Source organism: Mus caroli, unplaced genomic scaffold (assembly GCF_978045245.1).
Source record: "Mus caroli unplaced genomic scaffold, Mus_caroli_1 scaffold_12, whole genome shotgun sequence".
NCBI classification, from domain to species: domain Eukaryota; kingdom Metazoa; phylum Chordata; class Mammalia; order Rodentia; family Muridae; genus Mus; species Mus caroli.
Genome location: NW_028227267.1, coordinates 2,918,201 through 2,942,001, shown reverse-complemented (window position 1 = coordinate 2,942,001; position 23,801 = coordinate 2,918,201). Strand labels below are relative to the sequence as shown.

The window sequence follows — 23,801 nt, the reverse complement described above, 5'->3', positions numbered from 1 at the left end:
CCTCTATCCATACTCATTTGTGTCTCCTTTGATTTATTTTACCTGTAAGTACTTCAAGTCTTTGTTTCTCCTTTCCTTTGCTTCATACATTTCATTGGTTTATAGTAATAAATTCAGCTAGTTCTTAGAAAGGTAACTGTTGAATCATCAAACATACAGGAGCCAGCATATGTGAAGTGAAAGCCTTGAAAAGTCTGGAGCTTTCAGAGTTTGCTTTTAGAAACAGTTATTCTCTATGTAACATTTCACATCTTCAGGACAAAATTGTCAGTTACAGAACAGTAGACCTACTTGACTGACAGGGTATAACTCCAGTCATTTCACCCCTTACAAGCAGTGTTTTGTGTTTTATGGGTTTTTTTTTTGTTGTTGTTGTTGCTGTTGTTGCTTTTGTTGTTTTGGTTTTTTTTGTTTTGTTTGAGACAAGGCCTCACTTGAGCCAGATTGGCTTTAAACTCACTATCCTCCTACCTCCACCCACAAGATGCTGAGGTTATAGGATAGGTCACATTTTTCAGTGTGCATTTTACCTGTAATAGAATGTTGAACATAATATAATCACTGTCTGCTTCTAGGTTGTGTGCTTCTAAAATAATATTTCATGTATCAATCATGTAAAAACTAAGTAGAAAATAATAAATTTAAAACCCCCCCTGTGGATTCTCATATCCCTTCCATGTGTGTAAGCAGCCCATCAGACACACCTTAGGTCTTTATCAGTTTCCAGATACATTGATACATATACAGAGCCTGACTTTACCTTTTTTTTTTTTTTTGATTTTTAATGGCTTTGAAGTTTTCTAATTAGAGTGTTAGAGTACATTATTTTTAAATTTTTCTACTTTCTTTTGTTTAATTAGTGTTAAAAGTTTAAAATGTTCAATGCTAACCATTCTTCTAAAATCTTAAAAATATTCCTGAACTAAGTACTTCATTAGTGTTGTTGCTCAGGAGATCTCTTCCTACTTTCTGAATCATGGTTTGCTCCTAACCTTGCAGTTCAGACATTATGTAAGGCATAAATAATGACAGCTTTAAGATACTGTCAGTCAAGACAAACTGCATTATTACCAACAAAACCTCTAGAGACATGTACTATTGGTGGGATAGTATTTATCAACTCCCCCTTGGTTCTTACTTCTTTATGAACTTTATGAAATTCTAGTAATTTATGAACATCTTTTGGTTGTCTGTGAATTACTAGAATACAGGTTTTTTGGTAACCTGAGTTGACCTCAAACTTGGTGTGTAGTTAAGAGTGACCTTCAACTTCCTATCCTCCTGTTCCCACATCCCAAGTGTTGAGATTACCAACAGGCATCTGGAATACATTTTACAAAATAAGTTTTACTTATCTTTATGTTTGTGAGCCTATATGAGTGTAAGCCAGAAGAAGGCATCAGATCCCCTGAAACTGGAGTTGCAGGCAACTGAGAGTTGCTATGTAGGTGCTGGAAACTGAACCCAGGTACTCTGTAAAAGCAGTAAGCACTCTTTACCCCTGAGCTATCTCTCTGGCTCTAAATATCATTTCATTTAAACTTTTAATCATCAGTTTCTATTCTGTAGGAGAACTTAGCAATTATTTTTACTATCATCATTTTGAGTGTTAACACCAATTGAGATTTATAATGAACTAACATCAAATTGAAAAAACGTAGCTTCCATTGAAGATAAATTCTAGTAAACTTTGTAACTGTTTCTGTAGCTATATCAAGTTAGTTTTTAAAGTTTTAAGTCATGATGCATATAAAATTGTTAAGAATTTTTCATAAATTCTTAACCACTAGAAATTACTGCCTGTTTTATATAAGGATATATTTAAGACAATTATCATAATTTATGGTTATTCCATTGAAATTATTAAATAATACAATAATGGGAAAATAAAGTCACCTACATATTTGTTCTTATTACAGTATTGGGTTGACAGCCAAGGCTTTTCAAGTGATAGATGCTATACTACTGAGCTATATTCTCTCTGAGCTCATTAATTTTTAAATTTATCTGTCTCATAAACCAACAATAAGGCAATTTCTTAATCTGGATCTATTTAATAGGAGAGAAATCTATTTGGGTATAAGAATTTTAATGTTCAGTAATTTGCTAGTCTACCATTCTTAAATGTCAAACATACCTTTACATCCTTAAGGGGATTACTTCAATTACGGTAGATCCTAATGTTTGCACATTTAGTCTCTATTAAAAATGATGAAGCTAGGACTGGAAAGATTGCTTAATAACTAAAAGCATGTATTAGTCTTACATTGGTTCCCAGTACCCATATCAGATGGCCTACAACTATCAGTTTCTCCAGCTCTGTGGGATCCAGTAAGCTCTTCTGTCTCCACAGGCACCTTCCCTCATGCATATACCCATGCACTCACACCTACACACAAGTTAAAAATACATCTTTTTTGGTGATGATGATGAATGTGGTAGGTGGGACATTAATTATAGCATCCAGAAGGATCATGAATTCCAAGATAACCTGAGCTACATAGGAAGACCCTGCCAAAACAATAAGTTATAGTCTGTTTGAGACCAGCTAGGGAAGACAGGGAAACTGAGACTGGCAAAACTAAACACTATATATGTATGTAACATTTCAATTTTTCTTATCAAAAACACACAAGTATGAAATTTAAAGTTTGGAAAAACACATACACATAACCATAATCTTCTGAAAAGTGGTAACATTGTAGGTGATATTTACACCTCTTAGTAGTTCATTGGGTTTCTTTTTGCAACAATATATAGCTTTCACACAGAAAAATTTCTTTTTTTGTAAGAAATGTTCATTAATTCCAAAAAGAATTAAAACTGTCACTTAAAATGTATTATTATACAGAACTTTCATGCTTAAAAATAGGTTCCCATCGAGAAGTCACAAATATAAAGGATGGTATGAAAGGTGGAAAAGAACTGGTGGGCTTGGAGATGGTTGATTCTTTTTTAGGAAACTGAGGGTGGTCATCCAGCATCACTGATTTGTCAGAATCCTGAGCATTGTACTTTCTTACAGAGTCTTAAATATCTCACATCAGAGCCAAAATAACTGGAAGTATGAATAGTGCAAGAAACCTTTTTGGTCCCAAACAGATTTCACATTTTAAACTTCCACTTATACTCCAAATAAGTTTTCCTGCGTCAGGCAATTAACTCCTGCCTTAGTACATGGTTCCCCAGCTGCTGTAATTGCCCTGCAATCAACAGCCTTCTATTTCTATGGTTTAAGCCCCCCTTTATGGGCCAATGAGTATTTAATGAGATAAGGTAAGAAAATAAAGTTTATTGTTGAAGATCATTTGAGTGCTATTTAAACTACAATGAATGAGGTAATTTCCAGATAGAAAGGAATAAATTGAAAATAAAAATACTCTAAATGAGCTCTTGTCCTCTCAGTAAATGAAAATCTGCATTTAGGAAAAAGACACCACTTTAAATGTATCATTTTAATAAGAATTTTTTCAAATAAAAATGGAGAGTTTTATATAAATTTTGCTTTATAGTAATTTCTGTTTGTGTCAGTCAGCATGTTCTCCCTGTTGGATTTTCTACTGCTTCATTTCTTACAACTGAACCTGTGTTTGCTTTCTTCTCAACTATTGAATATAGCTGTTAACTGGGATCTCATCCTCTGACACTCTGGTCTCTCTTCTCAGGAAGGCTTCTTGTGGCACTTGTACCTTTTCCTAGGCCTGTTCTCTCCCGGGTGGCATTGGCATCACAGCTGCTGCTGCTCTCCCATCCTCTCATTGTCTCATTTCTCTCAAACACTTGTCTGATATGTAAGATATGGACGTGTATTCTGAATACATTTTATTTGCTTTATTCATGAATACAGTGTACATTATACAACAATGCAGTGAAAAACTCACTTGTAATTCTAAAAATTGGAAATACATTGCTTACTTTCTAACTATGAACATAAATCTCCATTTTACATAGTACTGATAATTTTGGATTTGGGGGTGTAATTTTGATAGAGCTCATGATTTGTTGATGTTGTTGTTGGTACATTATGATGCAGAGTTTGCTGGTGAATGATGAAGAAGGGAAGGAATCCATGTTAGAATGCCCTCTCATTTTTGCCTGTCTACTTGTATTAGCTTTAATAGTCCTAGTTCTTTGTAATATTTAAAAGCCAGGGATGATGTTTAGTAAAACCAGCACTCAGGAGGCAGAAGCAGGGAGACCTCTAAGTTTGGGGCAAACTTGGTCTACAGAGCCAGTTCTAGTACAGCCAGGGCTATAAAGAGAAATCCTGTCTTGAAAACCAAACCAAAAGCCTCCATACCTATAAATTTGCTTAGCCAGGAGCACCGGAAACTATAACCCTGCCACACATCATAGACACGGTAGGTGCAGGCCGCACCTCTACTTCCTGCCAGTCTTTTATTTTCCTCTGAGTACTTCTGCAGCTCATGAGGGAGCCACTTCTCATTTAAATATTAACCAGTATTATAAGTTCATCGCTTTAAATTTTTGACTAAGATTGATGATAGTTCTAGCATTTTCTTCCCATTGAACCATTCGGTACAATTCATCAGTGCCTGCAGTCAGCCCACATTCGGTGCCACTTGGACAGCTTGGTCCCTTGTAACTTATTTTCCCTATTTCTATTATTACAAACTGTTCTAAGATCTAGAGCCATTGTTCTGCTACATTTCTTCAGTTGTTTTTGTTTGTTTTAGTCGGGCTTTTGTATATCCCAGGCTGGCTTTGGAACTCACTGTGTAACCAAGAGTAATCAACTGAGCTGCCTGCCTCTGTCCTCCAAGTCTAATACTGTGGTCTGTAGCAGCACACCTGGCTGTAAGGGCTTAGCTCAGCCTCTTTTCATTTGATCGCTCACTATTGACTTCAGCTGGTCATTCCTTATTGTAAGTTGTTAGCGGCTAATCTAGCTTCTCATGAGAAAAACCTACCCATCATTCCTTGGTGCCTCCCATGGTGGGCTGACAGCCCCCCCACAGACCACCTACTTCACTGTATGGTCCCTCATTAATACTCTCCCAAAGTGATTCTAGGTTATGTCCAGTTATTCATACTAGAAAAGCACTCGATCCACTGAGCTCCATCCCTAGCCTTCTTTGGTACTTAAGAATAAATTGTTTAACTTACCATTTAATTTCTAGTATCCTAGTAAATAGGGAATCAGTAAACATTTACAGAAGTGTCGTTGGATTCCTGTACACCATAGGCTACTTGATCTTTGAGGCTGTGGCCTTGTTTGTTTCAGTCTTAATTACTTTTCTGATTCATTCACAAACAGATATTTGTTAACTCACTGTGGTGGATCTATGAATATATGATTTATTCTTTTTCTTTCTTTTGTTCATTTTTTATTTCTTCATTATATCTTCCTCTTCTTTCTCTTCTTACGTGTGTGTGTGTGTGTGTGTGTGTTGTATATAAGTCTGAGATACTGAGGATTATACGTAGGCTTCATACATGTTAGGCAAGAACTGTACTACTGAACTCTATGTCCTCACCTCTTTTTACCTTACACCTGCTGAGACAGGGTGTCACCTAGTTGTCCACCCTGGCCTTGAACCTAACAGTTCTGTGACCTGAACATTTGCAGTAGCTGGGATGCAAGCCCGTGCCACTGAGCTTAGCTACTATTTCTTTCTTGTACACATATCCCAGTGCTTAACACAATGCCTGGCACACTACATTCAGTAATGATTTGCTAATCCAGTCATATTTACTTTTGATTGCTCTTGTTGAGTAGCACCTGCCTCCTGATTAATGGTTTCTGTGTTGTGATATTTTATAAAGTATATTAATTTTACCCTTCTACATAATTAGCTAGGTTGTATATAAGTTCTATGTTCCTAGTCATTTTTCATCAGAATTTCAAACCATGTGCTTCATGTGTTTTCAGTAAAATACCAGACTCTCTGCCCTATTCTCCATACACATTTAATTTTTCTTACTGCTTAAAGGCTTTTAGGGTTTCAATTTTTACCCACTGCTATTCACTGTTGTAGTCTAGTTAGTTTTCCATTCATCCTACCTCTTCAGGTATGTGAGATTTGCTTCTGTTATTTCTTTAAGATGTTTCTTTTTCCCAAAGATTTACTCATTAATTTTTTTATATATGACTGCTGTATCTGCATGTATACCTGCATGCCAGAAGAAGGCATCAGATCTCAGTATAGATGGTTCTGAGCCACTATGTGGTTGCTGGGCATTGAACTCAGAACCTCTGGAAGAGCAGTCAATGCTCTTAGCCACTGAGCCATCTCTCCAGCTCCCAGCCCCCTTTGGGATGTTTCTTTTTTTCCATTGTTTGTAATTTTTTTCTAGAATTCCTCCTAGACTAAGAAACTGATTTATCTTGAATGCCTGTACTTTTTATACATTACTCTTAGAAAATGTCTTAGACTTCTGATTGATCTTTCTTTGATGCATTTATTCTGCTGTTTGATCATACCAGTGGCTTCTTTATTTTAGCGTTTAAAATTTTATTACTAAGATCTGTACTACAGCTTTTTGAAAACTGGTGGTTCCCACTTTACAGTCTTTAACTTACTGGTTTGGTTTGAGTTTTCTGTGTTACAGTAGTATGAAAGAAAGGCAGTGCACATTCAGGAGAAACCATCCCTAAAAACTAAGTGTGTTCTTGTCTTCTTGGACTGGAGATGTATGGCAGACACTTTCTAGCAATGATGAACAGGGGCAGTGAGCTGCACCTCCACTAGACTCAGCATCCTAAGGTCCACAGTGTGCTACGTCACCAATTTCACTCACAATATTGTCAACTTGTGACATGTTTTCCAGGATATAACCCCATTTGAGGAATGTCTTTATGATATGTGTTCTAGTCTTCGAAATGTACTTCTTTTCAATTTCACCTGTGTTTTCCATTGTTTCAGTAGGGCTCGCTTTTCTGATACTAACACATTTTTCATTTCTCATGGCTCATGCCAGTTTTATAGACCCCTCCATACCTGGCAGAGCCTAGGAGCTGCCAGCTGCATTTGTTTCCATCATCTGTACGGAAGCACCTGGTATGGACTTGATGACTAACCTTTCTTTCACAACTCTAAGCATGCAGTGTCAAGAGGCAGGCTTTTTTGGTGATGAGATGACTAAGAAGAAGAAACACTGTTCCTCCTGTAGACCCTGCCCATCCTTTGGTTCAGTCTTTAGCTTCTCACACCTTACAGTTATTTTGGAAACTTTTTCACTTTCTGTCAACACTTTGACAGGTAGTCATACTGCCTTGCTTTCCCCCTCTAGTCCATGCATACATCTTTCCTCTTTTAGGTATGTATTGACATTCTCTGTCTGATAAAACCATGCCTCCTTTGTGATGCCTTATGTTACAAGGGTTTAAAGATGCACTGCTCAGAGCACTGTCTTGTTCAGAGCATATGAGTATATACACAGTGGAAAATAGACAGGCCCCGATCTTAGTATTGTAAAGGTATCCATGTAATTGTTTTTGATGAATTCACATCATCTTAATGAAATCTGAGAACCACAGCATTATTATATCATTTCCATGGTATTGCAAAAAGCTAACTGTAGTGTTTTTTTCTTCTTAGGTTGTTGGCGATTCAACCATCTTAAAAGTTCTTCAGTCCAACATTCAGCATGTGCAGCTCTATGAAAACCCTGTCCTCCAGGAGAAAGCATTGACTTGTATCCCAGTCAGTGAACTAAAAAGAAAATCTCAAGAAAAGTTATTCAGAGCTAGAAAGTTAGATAAAGGTAGTGGCTTCCATAATGATTTATTGCTAAGTATGCATCATTGCTAGGTAGTAGTGCCTTTGGCTACGTGTGCACACTACAAATACATAACCTACACCTATGTGGAATTTTAAGAAGCATAACAATAATGGACATATATTTGCTTTTTAAAAAAAGTATTTTGTGGTAACAGTAATGTAGAAATCTTCCTATCCTAGCATTTTAAGTGTACAGTTCATTCTATTGAGTATGTTTCTGCTGCTACATGACCCATATCACCATCCTCCCTTTTGTTATATAAAATGGAAAACCTACCCAATAAATGGTTATGCCCTGCCCTTCCCTAACTCCAGCTACTGACAATCACTGTTCTACTCTCTGTCTCTGATCTTGACAGCTCTATTGCATGGAAGTGCATTGTGTTTGGCTTATTTGATTTAGTGTAATGTCTTCAAGATGTGTTCATGTTACAAGATGCTGTAGAGCTGTCTTCTGTTGTGCGATAGATGGTGATCCATTATGTGTACACCCGTGTCTTGCCTTGCTAGTGATCTGTTGGTGGACACGTGTGTTGCTTTCATGTATAGCTCTTATGCTGCTGTGAAAATGGATAAACAGATATCACTTTGAGACCTAGTTATAATTATTTGGTATTTTAACTTGAAGGTGCTAATATGCTAATTTTATTATTTTTTTTTTTGGAGAAATTACCAAATTTTTTCAGTGTCTGCTCCCTTTTTTTTTTTTTTTTTGCCTTCTTATCAGTGGTGCACAGGATTTCAGTTCTTATCTCTGTCAGCAGCTATTATATATACATATATATAATATTTTATAGGTTTATACCTATAAAGTCATATATATTTATAGTAATATATGTGATAATTACATAAAACAAAATATTTCCATATATACATACATATATGTATGTATATATATATATATATATATATATATATATAACCATGTTAATAGAGCTGAAGTAGCATCTCAGTTTTGATTTGCCTTTCCAATATTGTTGAACATCTTTTAATGGGCATTTGTATATAGTCCTTGGAAAATGTCTATTTAACATTGCTCTTAAAAGTATTTTTAATCTGGATATGAATTTTTATAATATTGGTATATGTATGTTTATGGGAAAGGTAGAACTTTATGGAATATACAGCCAGTATTATTTGTATGTGTTGTTTTTTTATTGTGCTACAGATTGAACACTATGAATTGCATCTGTGAGACAAGTGGTCCTCCATGGAACTTCACCCACACTCTTTAGATTTTAAAACAGGGTCTCAGTGTATAGCTTGGGGCTGGCACTGCCTTCATGATCTTACTGCGTCTGCATCTCAAGTACTGGCATTACAGGCATGCTCCACCATGTCTAGCTTTAGTGACTCTAACAGAATTCACCCCTAAAGGTAGACACAGGTTCACTTTTGTTATTAGATATTATTTATTGGTGCAGAATAATTCCACAACAGTTGCTTTTGTATAAGCTCAGGGTTGCTACTTACACTGAGCATCCCCTTTGCCTCTGTCCCTCCATTTGGAAATACAAATAATTAAAAGAACAAATGAGTTAATACATTTAAACAGCCCAGAACAATAGTTTTGACCTTTATAATCGTTTGGTAACATTAATAAGTCTCAGGATTTTAGTTGTTAGTAGTTTTATGTCTATAGGGTTTTTGCTTTTATGTAATTGATTTTTATCCAGTTATTGTTCAGTACTCTGTTTATTAGCGCACTGGGTATTTGGGGGAAAGTGGTTGCCATGCTTTATAATAAGCATTTTTTAGTACTGTATCTTCAGAGTCCTAGTCACTTGTGTGCACTGCAGGCACCTTGTGAAAGGCACCTTGCCTTTCTTCCCCCCACAGTGGTGGTGCTGAAATTTATTTCACTGTCCTACATTGTGATTACTCAGGCAATGTTGTTATGTTTTGGATCAAGATTAGGAAAAGGAATGTTCTTTTTTAACCTTAATCTGTTCTTTCCCTGTGTTCCTCATTTCTTGTTGTAAAATTAAGTTTCTAACATGTATCATTTTCTTTTTTAATATTCTGAGATGAGAAATATATTGAAGTGTTTTGATTAACATCCTATTTTTCAGTAATTACACTCCCATCTCCATAGTACCCCCCCCCCCCCAGTCTCAGGATAAAACCCAGGGCCTTCAGCAAACTAGACTTTCCCAGTGAGAATACTGTTACCTGTAGGGACAAAGCTGAGGAAGATGCTAATGCTAGCAAGTCTCAGTTTACTTTGAATGTGACTATGTCATGATTATTGTTCTAGAAAAAATTAACATTATTAAAGAAAACTTAAGATTCTCTCCCAGTCAATCAATCCTTGGTCCCACATATGGTGCAATTCTTTAAAATTCATTCTTCTAAGTAATTCTATGGAGAAAGTAGTTTAATTTGTGTGGAGTTTATTCAAAATTTATCATCTTATGTACATTCAGTTCCTTTATACTTTTCATTTTCATATCAGGGACATCTTGTTAGGTCTCTATAAACTGTTGTAGTACAGATATATTTAAACACTGTACTGCGTGTATATTTAACTTGCACAGTTCCCCATGGATGGGCACTGAGATTACTGTCTGCTCTTATTTGTGCTGAATGCCATCCACTGAGGTGCTCATGAAACCAGCTTCCTGTTGCTTGGACAAATTCCCTCTTGCCAATGGCATGTGGCATTGTTTCACAGAGAGAAGATTTGTGCTTCTGATGTTGATGTTACTTTAAGAGGGATTATTATCACTGATCTGTAGGACAGTTTTATGTGCTCTAGATTGATACCTTCCTTATGTGCTCTAGATTGATACCTTCCTTATGTGCTCTAGATTGATACTTTCCTTATGTGTTCTAGATTGATACTTTCCTTATGTGTTCTAGATTGATACTTTCCTTATGTGCTCTAGATTGATGCCTTCCTTATGTGCTCTAGATTGATACCTTCCTTATGTGTTCTAGATTGATACTTTCCTTATGTGTTCTAGATTGATACTTTCCTTATGTGTTCTAGATTGATACCTTCCTTATGTGTTCTAGATTGATGCCTTCCTTATGTGTTCTAGATTGATACTTTCCTTATGTGTTCTAGATTGATACTTTCCTTATGTGTTCTAGATTGATACTTTCCTTATGTGTTCTAGATTGATACTTTCCTTATGTGTTCTAGATTGATGCCTTCCTTATGTGTTCTAGATTGATACTTTCCTTATGTGTTCTAGATTGATACTTTCCTTATGTGTTCTAGATTGATACTTTCCTTTGCTAGACACATTAGAATTTTACTACTCCCTATCTCAATGTTCCTTGTTAATTTATTAGGTGGATCTTCTAGAATTCAGAAGTTTTAAATAACATAATTTTCCATTTCTGGATTTTATATTATTAGTCGAACCATGCTTTTAAGAAAACCTTTGCAGGCTGGGGAAATGGCCACACAAGGATGAATTCCTGAGTTTGAGTACCCAGAATTCACAAAGACTGATGTAGTGGAATATATCTGTAATCTGCACTCCTATAGGAAGATGGGGGATGGAGACAGTGGACTTCCAGAAGCTCAGTTATTCGTACCATACAAGTTACAAAAAGAGATGCTGACTCAAACAGTGTGAAATGCGAGGATAAACACCTGAGCTTGCCTTCTGTGTACTGTGACACATCCATACACATGTGCATTGCACACACACATGCACACACTAAGGAGGCCTTCTGGGGTCCAGTTATAAACATGTTCTCTTGTAACTCTTAACTATTGTAGTACTATAGAGAAAGACAGGCTTCTTACATAAATGTATTAACAGTATCAAATATCTAGGTAACCACTTGTCTCAACTAAATGGGTGACCCATTCTCTTAAAATTTCTTTGACATGACAATATTGTCTTGGTGTTTAATGTTTTTTTTTTTCTATTTAATGAGTTTGGTTTGGGTTTTGAGCTACTGTTTTCCTGTATATCTAGGCTAGCCTGGACTGCTTTTTACCTCAGTCTCTGGGTGCTTAAGATTACAGGCCTGCATCATTGCATGCAGTGACACCTTTATTAAATGCCTTTTATTCACTTTTAAACTATCTTTTGACTGATACAGAAGACCTGTCTCAAAAAAGAATAAAAAGGTTTGTCTTTCAGTACTCTTTCTTTTTTCATTGATTTCTTATAGGAGTATGATATTTGATTATTAAAAATCAGTAAGTTCATTTACCTTTAAAAAAACTTTAAACATGCACTATTATCACAGTGCATTAGTCTTTGAGTAAAATGACAGATAAACCTACGCTGTGTAGATGATATACGCAGTGCTGATTATCTTCTCAACAGTAGACAAGGACTCACTGCCATGGTAGTTCTTAAGGAGACCTGTACTAGCTGTTTTGTGTTTGTTTGCTGTACTGGGGCTTGCATTGCACATTTCAGACAAATGTTCCCTGAGCTAAGCTGCCAGACTCTATTGCCTATTAGGTAACATCTTCTTCTTTTCATATAAATTCTGTAGTAAATAGTTTTTTGAGAAAAATTATTTTATAATTTTGAGATTATATTTAATTACAAAATAATTTGGGGATTAACAAATTTAAAAGCAATAAACTTTCCTGGAGATACTACGTATTGCTGAACTGTAGGCGCCTCCCCCATGCTTTTACATTTGTGAAATATATCAAACAAAGCTAGGAGAGACTGGAATCCAGCTGACCCTTGGACAGCATGGGTTTGAACTATACTGGTCCACCTATAAATGGGTCTATAAATTAAAGTGTTTTTCATATGTCCCACACATATGTATCATAATTCATTTTACCATTGGTTCTGTTTTGCTGTACACACACACGCATTTTTTTAAAGTTAAAGTTCGTTTGGGTTGTGGTTTATACTTAGAACTAAAATTTAAAAGTATCGTTTATTAAAAGTTAACTCACGTAATCTAGACTTCAGTGTGACCAGTCATACTTAAGAAATTGAAGCAAATAGAAAGATGCAATATTCTATTCTAACTAAAACTAGCCATAGTATTGGTGTCAGTGGCCCAGCTCTTCTTTATAAGGAAAGGAATGAGATGGCATTGATAGCCAAGTGTGCAGCCGTGAAGACCTCTTTCAGCATGTTTTACTTTTTTTGTTTTTGGTTTTTTTTTTTTTTTGGTTGTTTTGGTTTTGGTTTTTTTGTTTTACTTTAATGGTTTGTATTTTAATACACTTTTCAAGATTTTTAAATTACTTCATATCTAGACAAGTTGAGATTTTTAACAACTTAATGTAAATTTACTACTTGATTTTAAAAGAGTAAGTGCATTGCAAATACCTGTTACTGAAGGGCTTAAATTACTTTTTAAGAAACAATTTTGCAGATGTCCCATTATATCATCATTCCTAGTATTGTTAAAGAATACTATTTCAGACACCTGTGATGAATATCAGATGTATCAGATAACATTATACTATGTGTTTTTTTCATAGATTTTTTTTTATTTATTTTAATTTCAAAACATTAAATGTAGAGATTAAGGCTGGCAAGATAGCCCAGTGGGACAGGTAGGCAGGGCTGACAAGATACCTCAGCAAGTTGAGTTATTTGCCAGCATCCTAACAAGCTGGGGATTTTCTCTGAGGACCCACATAAGAAGAACCAATTTTCACAAGTTGTCCTCAGATCTGTACACAAGTATACTCTGGCACATATGAGCATACACACACACACACACACATCCATGAGTAAATGTAATTTTTTAAATAGGAGATGATATTTTATTGATAAATTAGGCAAAATATTTTGTGTCATGCTTACTTGCTGGGGCTGTTCTGTACACTCTAGATATGCTGGGTGTTTGTCTTTTGGTGTGCATATCCATGGATAAATTCTATTACACAGTTGAAGCACTGACAAAAAAAAATAGATAGTGGAGAACATTGTCTGCTCTTACAGAGGAGTACCCAGATAGAAGCTTACGATCTTCTGTAAGTCTAGTTTTGTGGGATCTGAAACTAGATCTAGGAAAGACACCAATACACATAAAATAAATCTTTAAAAAGCTAACAGCATGATATTTACCATATCTGGTACTCAGACATCTACCTATAATTTTCTTATCATTTCATGTTTACCTATGCATATATCCAATAGCAAATTTAATACGGCCAAAATTAATATTTGATGGTGCTAGTGACAAAACTCTGGACCTTGCACACATCAAGCAAGTGTGCTACCACTTAAGCTGTGTTTCTCAAAATCGTATTTTTCTATCTCCCTTGTGTTTTATGGGTCGATTCCATGTTGACCCCCATTCCTTGAGACAATGTCATGCTCTGGTCAGTTGCATAGCAGAGACTGCAGTAGTCACTTCTGCTGTAACTGCAGTCACACAGCTTACTGTGTGTGTGTGTGTTAGCCCTGTCCACAGCATCTAACATTCCTTGCATATTCTTTGTGAACGCTTTTATTATTTTACACTTTCATATATTTCTGCTCCCAATCTGAGCATAAAGTATATAGGAAGTTTTGAATTTTGGGGGCTTTAAACCTTAACTGGTTTCTCTTCTAACTTCCAAGGTACTAATGTAAGTGATGAGGACTTCCTTCTACTGGAGCTCCTACACTGGTTTAAAGAGGAGTTTTTTCGCTGGGTGAATAACATTGTGTGCAGCAAATGTGGTGGAGAGACTAGATCTAGAGATGAGGCATTGCTGCCCAATGATGATGAACTGAAGTGGGGTGCAAAGAATGTGGAGGATCATTACTGTGATGCCTGCCAGTTGAGCAACCGCTTCCCAAGGTGGGTACCTGCCAAGTGAGGTGGGGGCTCTCTCAGTGGAATAGTAAACAGATTTATTATTAAATTAGCTTTTTAATATCCATTTTAACTGGACTTGATATTTCTTTAGGACAAAAGTCTGCAGACTAAACTGGCAGACTAGACCCAGCCATATCCACATTCTCTGGTTTTGTTAGGACACAGCCCTCTGACATATGGGTCCTGTGACAGTTTTCTGGCTGTCTTTTCTGTCTCTCCCTCATGTGTGTATATCTGTGTCTTGTGTAGCCCAGGCTGTCCTGGAACTTCTAATTTTTCTGCCTCAAATTGTTGAGTGCTAAGATGGTAGGCATGTATCACAATGTAGCCAGTGCTGGGGACTAGGCCTCTAGCTTTGTGCATGTTAGGCAGGCAATTTATCAGTTGAGCTAATCTCCAGTCCTTACTGTCTCCTTTATGCAGTTTGAATAGGAGCTGACTCCTATTCTAAGGCATACATTTTTACATATATCCATAGCATTTTAAAGTATGAAAGTGCTGTGGTATACAGTGAAAATATTAGTGATAGTGATGCCGTTATGATAGTAAATATAGTGCTGCCTTTAATAATCAGATACGGGGATAAAAGTAAGAGCAGAAATTGTTTTAATTAGGGCTTCCTCTGTTCCAGCCTTTCAAATCTATCTCAATCTCTGTATTTTTCTTGTTTATTTGGTTTCATTTGAGACTGAGTCCTGCTGTGTAGTTCAATTATCCTTTTACATATCAAAATTGCACATGTGCACACTAAACCTGAATAATCATATCTCCATTTTAAACTTGGGAAATTAAAATTTTTCAATTTACTTTTTTCAACCTGTAGCTTATAAGCTCCGTGTTAGATTTTCTTAATAGGCAATAGTTACGAAGTTTAGTTCTGTTGCCCAGCAAGAAAAGATGCCACATGTTTGAAAAGCCTGTTCTGGTGGAGTTTAGTACTCAGTTTTGTCTTAACTTGGAACCAGCCCTACATTATACATAAAGGAATATTGTACCCAATGCTGATATAAAACCAGCTTTGTTTTGTTGTTCTTCAACTTGCACTTACACAACACCTTTACAGTACCATATCTAGTTAAGTCCCTCTTATAAGGCTTTTTGTTTGTTTTTCCCTAGGCAACAGAATTAAACTAACAATATAGTATGGGTTAGTGCTATTTATGGTATTTATGCCATCATTTCTTGCTTTACTTTTAGTTGTTTGTGCAAAGTTGGAGAATCAACACATGGGGGGGGGGGCGGTGTTTTATTATGGTTTTAGTACCAGAGCTAGGCCTCGAGGCCTCCATGTTGCTGGTGCACTGCTTCACCACTGAGGAATTGCTCTTGCTCTACTCCATTTGACTTGACCCAAGACCAGAATGTTCCAGCTCATTAATATGCCTTAATGTAACCTTGAATCCCTTTTCAGTTAGAATGCTGAATTCACTTAAGCTTAAGCAAAGCAGCTGCTTAGCCCACTTTTCAATGCAGAGCCAATTCATTCATTTTCTTCCGGGTCTGGAGCTAGCCTTTCTGCCTAGCTAGAGCGCAAGACACGCACCAGCTTTTCTCAGTGCAGAGTAAAAATCTCAGTGCTCTCTATTCTTGTGATACATTTGTAATTGAAATAACTTTTGGGAGAATGCTGCACACATCTTGCTTGTAAATTAGCAAACATTTTTAAGTGGGTCCAGAAATTAATCAAAAGTCATTATTAAAAAGAAAACTGGAACTTATACTAAGTTAAAATATCTGCATATGAGTGAGGAGTCCAGCTGTGTTTACACACAGAGAGAATGAAGTCTTGTCAACCATTCTCTACCTTATTCCCGGGAGTCAGGTGTCTACCAAGCCCCCAAAATCCTGCCTCCATCACCCACAGCATTGGGGTTACAAGTATGCATGGTCATACCCCCAGCTCTTTACATGAGTACTGGATCCAAAATCAGTTCCTTATTTTTCCACAGCAAGTGTTCCTAAGCCCTGAGCCATCTCTCCATCCCTAATCCCCACAGCCCTAGTTTTGGTTTTCAAGTTTGGAAGCAGTGTCTCACATAGCACAGGCTAGCCTTGAATGACTTTGCCTTCCTAGTCTCCTCCTCCCTTCCAAACCCTGGGATTACACATGTACATCTTCTGTGGTGATGGGAATTGAACCATGTATGATAGTCAAGTATCCTACCAACTGAGTTAAATCCCTGCCCCTGCCCTTGCCCCTGCCCTGCCCCTGCCCCTGCCCCTGCCCTAAGCTAAAATCCATTGAGTAATTTTTAAAGGTAATTACAAAGCAAGCTTATTTACTTGCAAGAGAACCATTGAATATCCTAATCACAGTTTTTAGAAAACCTGCCTATACTAAATATTTTTAGAATCCAGTCAAGATGAAAACTCCCCTGTGCAGCCATTCTCCTACATCTTAGCTGTTACATGGCTTGTAATACTGATTCTGAGTGTGGCAGTATGGATAGGCTAATCAGTGCATTTACCTTCTTTGAAGTGGTAGCACCCATTTTTAATTAAGACTAAAACTGACTGCATATAGTAAACTACACTCATTGAAGACAGTTCTACCTTTTAAGCATGGTTCACAAAGACTAGCACAGTACCCTGTATATATAGGGTATGTGTTTTAAGTCAGTATTTTAAAATAAGACACTAAAAGTCATTATTGTTGTTTTAGCATACAAATGATTTAAGTTCTTTAAAAATTTGATTTTGATCATGAATCACAGCTCTCATCTTTGTTGTTTTTTAAACCAGATATAACAACCCAGAGAAACTTTTGGAAACAAGATGTGGACGCTGTGGTGAATGGGCCAATTGTTTTACTCTGTGCTGCCGTGCATTAGGGTTTGAAGCTCGATATGTGTGGGATTACACAGGTACAGCGTGAGTAGGAGAGAAGAAGAGACAGAGAAGAGAGGAGCTTTGTAAACCTGGAGTTGAGGTTTACAGCCTGAGCCCCTCATTTTCTCTTTTTCATATCACCTGAGTTCTCTGTTAACCTTCTGTAAGGTAACAGCAGTAGCAGCCTCACAGGAGATCTCAAGACTCTGTAACATTTGTACCACAGCTGCCCCATTCCCAGTGTCTGGACTCTATCCTATAGGTGACATTAACAGTACCTTGTTCTGTGTGGATGGAAATGTGTGTAGTAACATGCTATAGAGATCATGGTAAAGGATTGCTGTAGTTGATGTAGTAAGCCTCTACTACATTCTGTAGACACTAAGGAAAACTTGTGGACTTGCTCTTCATTTAGAAAAAAACTCATGTCAGGTTCGTGTTGAAAGTCTCTTTCCCTGTCCCAGGGTTTTCCTTGTTTTAGAATTAGATGAAACCTTCAGCTGATAGTCTTCTCTCAGAATCAAATATAGAGCCTCAAGCGCTCAAGGGTGTTTAAGGCAGGAGGATTGAAACCAGCCTGGGTATCCATTTGCCTACTAATGAGACTCCATTTCAAAACTCAGTATAGACCATGAATAACCAGGTACTCTGTCAGGCATCCTATGAGTCTGGAGAGGTTGTTTCAGAAGTCACATCTATTCCTCACAGCCCGCTAGTTCGGATGCTCTTCTGAAAGCTTTACCTGCCTTAGGGTCACAGCACACATCATTTTTAGTTAAGACTTAAACTGACTACATTTTAAATACAAATACTGTACAATTATGTGTGCCACAAAATGTTCTTGCTAATTAACTCGATGTTAAGTATTATAAGTTAGTTTATTATATGATTCTTAGAGGATTACTTACAGTTATTGGAAGCCATTCTTGTTTTATAAACTTAACTTCTACTTCCCTTTTCTTTCTCTTCTCCCACATGAGTAGACCATGTTTGGACAGAAGTCTATTCTCCATCTCAGCAGCGGTGGCTACACTGTGATGCATGTGAGGATGTCTGCGACAAACCCCTCCTTTATGAAATAGGATGGGGCAAGAAGCTTTCCTATATAATAGCATTCTCTAAAGATGAGGTAGGACATCAGAGAAAATGCACACCTTCAAAGTGTACTTGACATATGGGCTACATTCATTTGTACGGTGCTGTTTCTTCTGTCATTTGTAAACACCATAAAGTCATTGGAATCAGTGTGTCCCCTGTGGGTGTCCAAGGGATATTTGTATCCATTTATGTATAGATGAATAGTGGGTGAGTTACTTTTTAATCTTAAATTAAGCTGCTGCAAACATTCAGGTATATACTTGCTTTTTCTTGTTGCCTAGGAGTGGAATGGCTGGGTCATTGTCAGATTATTTTGCAAAGCAGTGGCACCATTTTATTTTCTTACCAGTAGTACATGAGATTTGCTAGTTTCTCCATATCCTTGCCAAAGTTTAGTGTGGCTTTACTATTTTTTTTTTTTTTTGAGTCGGGGGTGGGGGTGGGGATATTTTCTTTATTAACGTTTCAAATGTTTTCACCTTTCCAGGTCTCCCCTTCAGAAACCCCCTATCCCATTCCCCCCTCCCCTGCCTCTGTGAGGGTGCTCCTCCACCCACCCACCCACTCCTGTCCTTGTCATTCCTTAACACTAGCCTTGTGGCTTTACTTTTTAAAATTCAGCCCTGTCAATGAGAGCATGGTTGTGCTTTCCAAGTGTGCTTCCTTAATGACACAGTGTCCTGCCTGGAGCATGTGCTAGGTTTCATTTTCTAAACCTGTGCCTCTTTTCTTCTGAGTTTAGAGGTTTCTTTTATTGTTTTTTAAGTTCTTATGTAAGTTGTTTTTAGAATTTTGTGTTGTTAATATTTGCCTCGTGTGTTCTAAATGGTAAAAGAAAAGAAATCAGTCAAATTCTCTTTAAGATTTTGCTTTTACATTATATGGAAAAGTGTTGCTGCTTCGTGACAATGATTTTCTCTTATTTTCTTCTTAGAGCGTTTTATGTTTTAGTTAGTTGAGACTTATTTTGAGCATCTACATTAATGAACTGCCCTGCCAAAGATGGCTGAGGAGACTGGGCTTCTCTCTTGTCCTCTCTGTCAGAAATCACTTCTGTAATAATACAGCAAAGAGGGTAAAGTTTCGTTTGTTTAATTCTGCAATGGCAGCATCTTTACAATATGAAAATCTAACATTGTGAAAATATTTTTATTTATCACTATTTTATTGAAAAAAATTAAAGCATATTCTTTTCAATGTCTTTCACTTTCATTTTGTTTTACTATGGCTTGTGAGACTGGCCTTGAACTCACGGATCTGCCTCGGCCTCCTTATTCCTGGATTATGGTGGTAATCTATCATGCTCAGCTTTTCTTTCTTATTTTTTTTAATTGAACAATACCCTCAACTCTGGCTTTTAAATTCTAACACAGGATATTTTTCTTAGTTACTTGTAAGAGTTCTTTGCATTGTAGCTATTTAAAAAATAAAGCTATTTAAAAAAAATTAAAGGAGCATTGTGATTTTTGTTAAATAGCTGTGTTTTGTAACTGACCCCAGGTAGTTGATGTCACCTGGCGATACTCTTGTAAACATGATGAGGTGCTATCCAGGAGGACCAAGGTTAAAGAAGAGTTACTTCGAGAAACTATTAATGGGCTTAATAAGCAGGTATGTAGTGGCTGTCATTGTAAAGGGGACATTTGAAATTTTACATATCAGGGATAGTCTGTTTTAACTCTTTATTTACTTATTGAGAAAGATCTCATGTATCCTTGACCTCATGTGCTAGGATAATATGTGCAACAGCATGTCTAGTTTTTAAAAATTACCTTTATTCCTTAAGAATTTCCTACAGTGCATTTTGATATTTACCACCCCAAAACTATCCCCAGATTCACCTTCCCTCCCTCACCCCCACCTACCCACCCGCTTCTTATCATCTTTTTTTTTTTTTGGTCCTAATGTGTGCTGCCCAGATACTCTTGGTTTTTCGAGACAGGGTTTCTCTGTATAGTCCTTGCTGTCCTGGAACTCACTTTGTAGACCAGGCTGGCCTCGAACTCAGAAATCCGCCTGCCTCTGCCTCCTGAGTGCTCTTGATGTGAGGCCTGACCTGGAGCTTGATCTACACCAGGTGTCACACCCTTCAGGAAAACTGTCTTCACCCCAGCAATTATTAATTACCAGTAGCTCCCTAGATAATGGTGGGACTTCATCCCTACCTCCCTACTTCAGTGCTGGGATTTTGCCAGCTTGAGTGTATACACAAGTCTTGTGCATGCTGCCATGACTACTGTGAGTTTTACACGTACAGCTTCTCTGCTGTGTCTGGAAAACACGTTAATTATAGTCAGTCAGCCACAAGTGGCTCTTAAAAACTTTCTGCCCCTTCTTCTTCGGTGACCCCCCAGGCCTTGAGGGGAGAGGTATGATACAGGTGTTCACTGTGTGCTGAGAACTCTGCAGTCTCTTATTCGCTTCGAGTTAACTAGCTGCCACACCCAAGTTTATATAGTTCAGAGAATGGAACCCAGGGCCTTAGGCATTCTAGGCAGTTTACCAAGTGAGCTAATTCTTATCCACCACTGAAATTTCTGAAGTAGTAACATCTTTCTACCAAGACTATTTTAATAACGCAGTGTCTTTTTTATTCTTAATTTTTTATTATTTAAATGTATTTTATACATCAAACATGTTAATAATATTGAGTATTTAAAGAATCAAAAAATACATAAAAATTTGTTCATCTTTTATATTCATATCCTTTCATATCCTAAAAATATCATTAATGAATATTTAATACTATCTATAACTGAGGATCCTATATCTAATGTTGAATACTAAATTGTTTCAAAACATGTAAAATATTCTTTGGGAGTTAAGCATAATAAAAGAGGATAAAATATTATAAATGAATCATTAAGAATTATATTCAAAAGCCCTTATATGATACAACCTGACATAGTGAGAGAGTATTTAAAATGCATTATGTATCTGTGTACATTGTCTAACAATAAGTTTACATTAAAAAGATTATCAATGTTTCTAGGAGAGAAATTATTTTTTCATTAAGTATATATGAAAAATTTCAAAATAGCAAAATCTCTTTGAAGTTAAACATTAAGAAAATGCTAATTTCAGGGACACTGAGAAAAATTATAAATATTCATGATGTTTGTAGAACATGATTTTAATGTTTCAGCTATTGCTATTCAACAAACAGAATAGTTATTTTAAGATAATATTTTGTTGTTATGTCTCCCTTTTCATTTCTGATTTTATTAATTTGGATACTGTCTCTGTGCCTCTGGTTCTTCTGGATAAAGGTTCATCTATCTTGTTGATTTTCTCAAAGAACCAGCTTCTGGTTTGGTTGATTGTTTGTATAGTTCTTTTTGTTTCTATTTGGTTTCCTGCAGTCCACTCCTCTCTGGCATATTTGCTTCTTTTTGTTCTAGAGCTTTCGGGTGTGCTGTCAAGCTGCTAGTGTAAGCTCTCTTCAGTTTCTTTTTGGAGGCACTTGGAGCTATGAGTTTTCCTCTTATCACTTCTTTCATTGTGTCCCATAAGTTTTGGTATGATGTGTCATTTTCATTAAATTCTAGAAAGCCTTTAATTTCTTTATTTGTTCCTTGACCAAGTTATCATTGAGTAGAGCGTTGTTCAGCTTCCATGTGTCTATGTGCTTTCTGTTGGCTTTTCTTTTTTTTTTTTTTTATTTTATTTATTTATTTATTTTTGTGTAGTTAAGGACAGCCTTAGTCTGTGGTGATCTGATAGGGTGCATGGAATTATTTCAGTCTTCTTGTATCTGTTGAGGCCTGTTTTGTGACAAATTATGTGGTCAATTTTGGACAAGGTACTGTGAGGTGCTGAGAAGAAGGTATATTCTTTTGCTTTTGAATGAAATGTTGTATAAATATCTGTTAGATCCATTTGGTTCATAACTTCTGTTGGTTTCACTGTGTCTCAGTTTAGCTTCTGTTTCCATGATCTGTCCATTGATTAGACTGGGGTGTTGAAGTCTGCCACTATTATCGTGTGGGGTGCAATGTGTGCTTTGAACTTTTTAGTAAAGTTTCTTTTATGAATGCTGGTGCCCTTGAATTTGGAGCATAGATGTTCACAATTGAGAGTTCATCTTGGTAGATTTTTTCCTTTGACCAATATGAAGTGTCCTTCCTTTTCTTTTTTTTTTATACCGTTTGGTTGAAATTTGTTTTTATTCCATATTAAAGTGGCTACTCCAGCTTGTTTATTGGGGCCATTTTCTTGGAAAATTGTTTTCCAACCTTTTACTCTAAGGTAGTGTCTGCCTTCATCACTGAGGTGTGTTTCCTGTATGCAGCAAAATATTGGGTCCTGTTTATATATCCAGTCTGTTAGTCTATGTTGTTTTACTGGGGAATTGAGTCCATTGATATTAAGAGATATTAAAGAAAAGTAATTGTTGCTTCCTGTTATTTTTGTTGTTAGGGTTGGGATTCTGTTCATGTAGCTATCTTCTTTTAGGTTTGTTGAAAGATTACTTTCTTGCTTTATCTAGGGTGTAGTTTCCCTCTGTATGTTGGTGTTTTCCATCTATTACCCTTTGTAGGGCTGGATTTATGGAAAGATATTATGTAAATTTGGTTTTGTCATGGAATATCTTGATTTCTCTATCTATGGTAATTGAGAGTTTTGCTGGGTATAATAGTTTGGGCTAGCATTTATGTTCTCTTAGTTTCTGTATGACATCTGCCCAGGATCTTCTAGCTTTCTGGTGAGTGTGGTGTAATTCTGATAGGTCTGCCTTTATATGTTACTTGACCTTTTTCCCTTACTGCTTTTAATATTCTTTCTTTATTTAGTACAGTTTGGTGTTTTTGATTATTATATGACAGGAGGAATTTCTTTATTGGTCCAGTCTATTTGGAATTCTGTTGGCTTCTTGTATTTTCATGGGCATCTCGTTCTTTAGGTTTGAGAAGTTTTCTTCTATAATTTTATTGAAGATATTTACTGGCCCTTTAAGTTGGGAATCTTCACTCTCTTCTATACCTATTATCCTTAGGTTTGATCTTCTCATTGTGTCCTGGATTTCCTGGATAAAACATTAGGAGCTTTTTGTTCTTTGCATTTTCTTTGACTGTTGTGTCAATGTTTTCTATGGTATCTTCTGCACCTGAGATTCTCTTCTATCTCTTGTATTCTGCCTGATCTCTTTCTTAAGTTTTCTAACTCCAGGGTTGTCTCCCTTTGTGATTTCTTTATTGTTTCTATTTCCATTTTTAGATCTTGGATGGTTTTCTTCACTTCATTAACCTGTTTGGTTGTTTGCTTGTAATTCTTTAAGGGATTTTTGTATTTCCTCTTTAAGGGCTTCTAGCTTTTTACCTGTGTTCTCCTGTATATCTTTAAGGGAGTTATTTATGTCCTTCTTAAAGT

At 36.5% G+C, this 23,801-nt stretch overlaps 1 protein-coding gene across 5 annotated transcripts in view; it reads left to right on the top strand.

Annotated features, from left to right (window-relative positions):
* Ngly1 (N-glycanase 1) overlaps positions 1-23,801 on the top strand; it is a 66,045-nt gene that overhangs the window by 13,437 nt on the left and 28,807 nt on the right. For all 5 annotated transcript variants that reach the window (XM_085828350.1, XM_085828348.1, XM_029468856.2 and 2 more), the window contains 5 exons: positions 7,563-7,728; positions 14,264-14,486; positions 17,247-17,368; positions 18,317-18,462; positions 19,932-20,042. In XM_085828350.1, the coding sequence (XP_085684476.1) occupies positions 7,563-7,728; positions 14,264-14,486; positions 17,247-17,368; positions 18,317-18,462; positions 19,932-20,042 (768 nt within the window). The remainder of the gene's footprint in view (positions 1-7,562; positions 7,729-14,263; positions 14,487-17,246; positions 17,369-18,316; positions 18,463-19,931; positions 20,043-23,801) is intronic.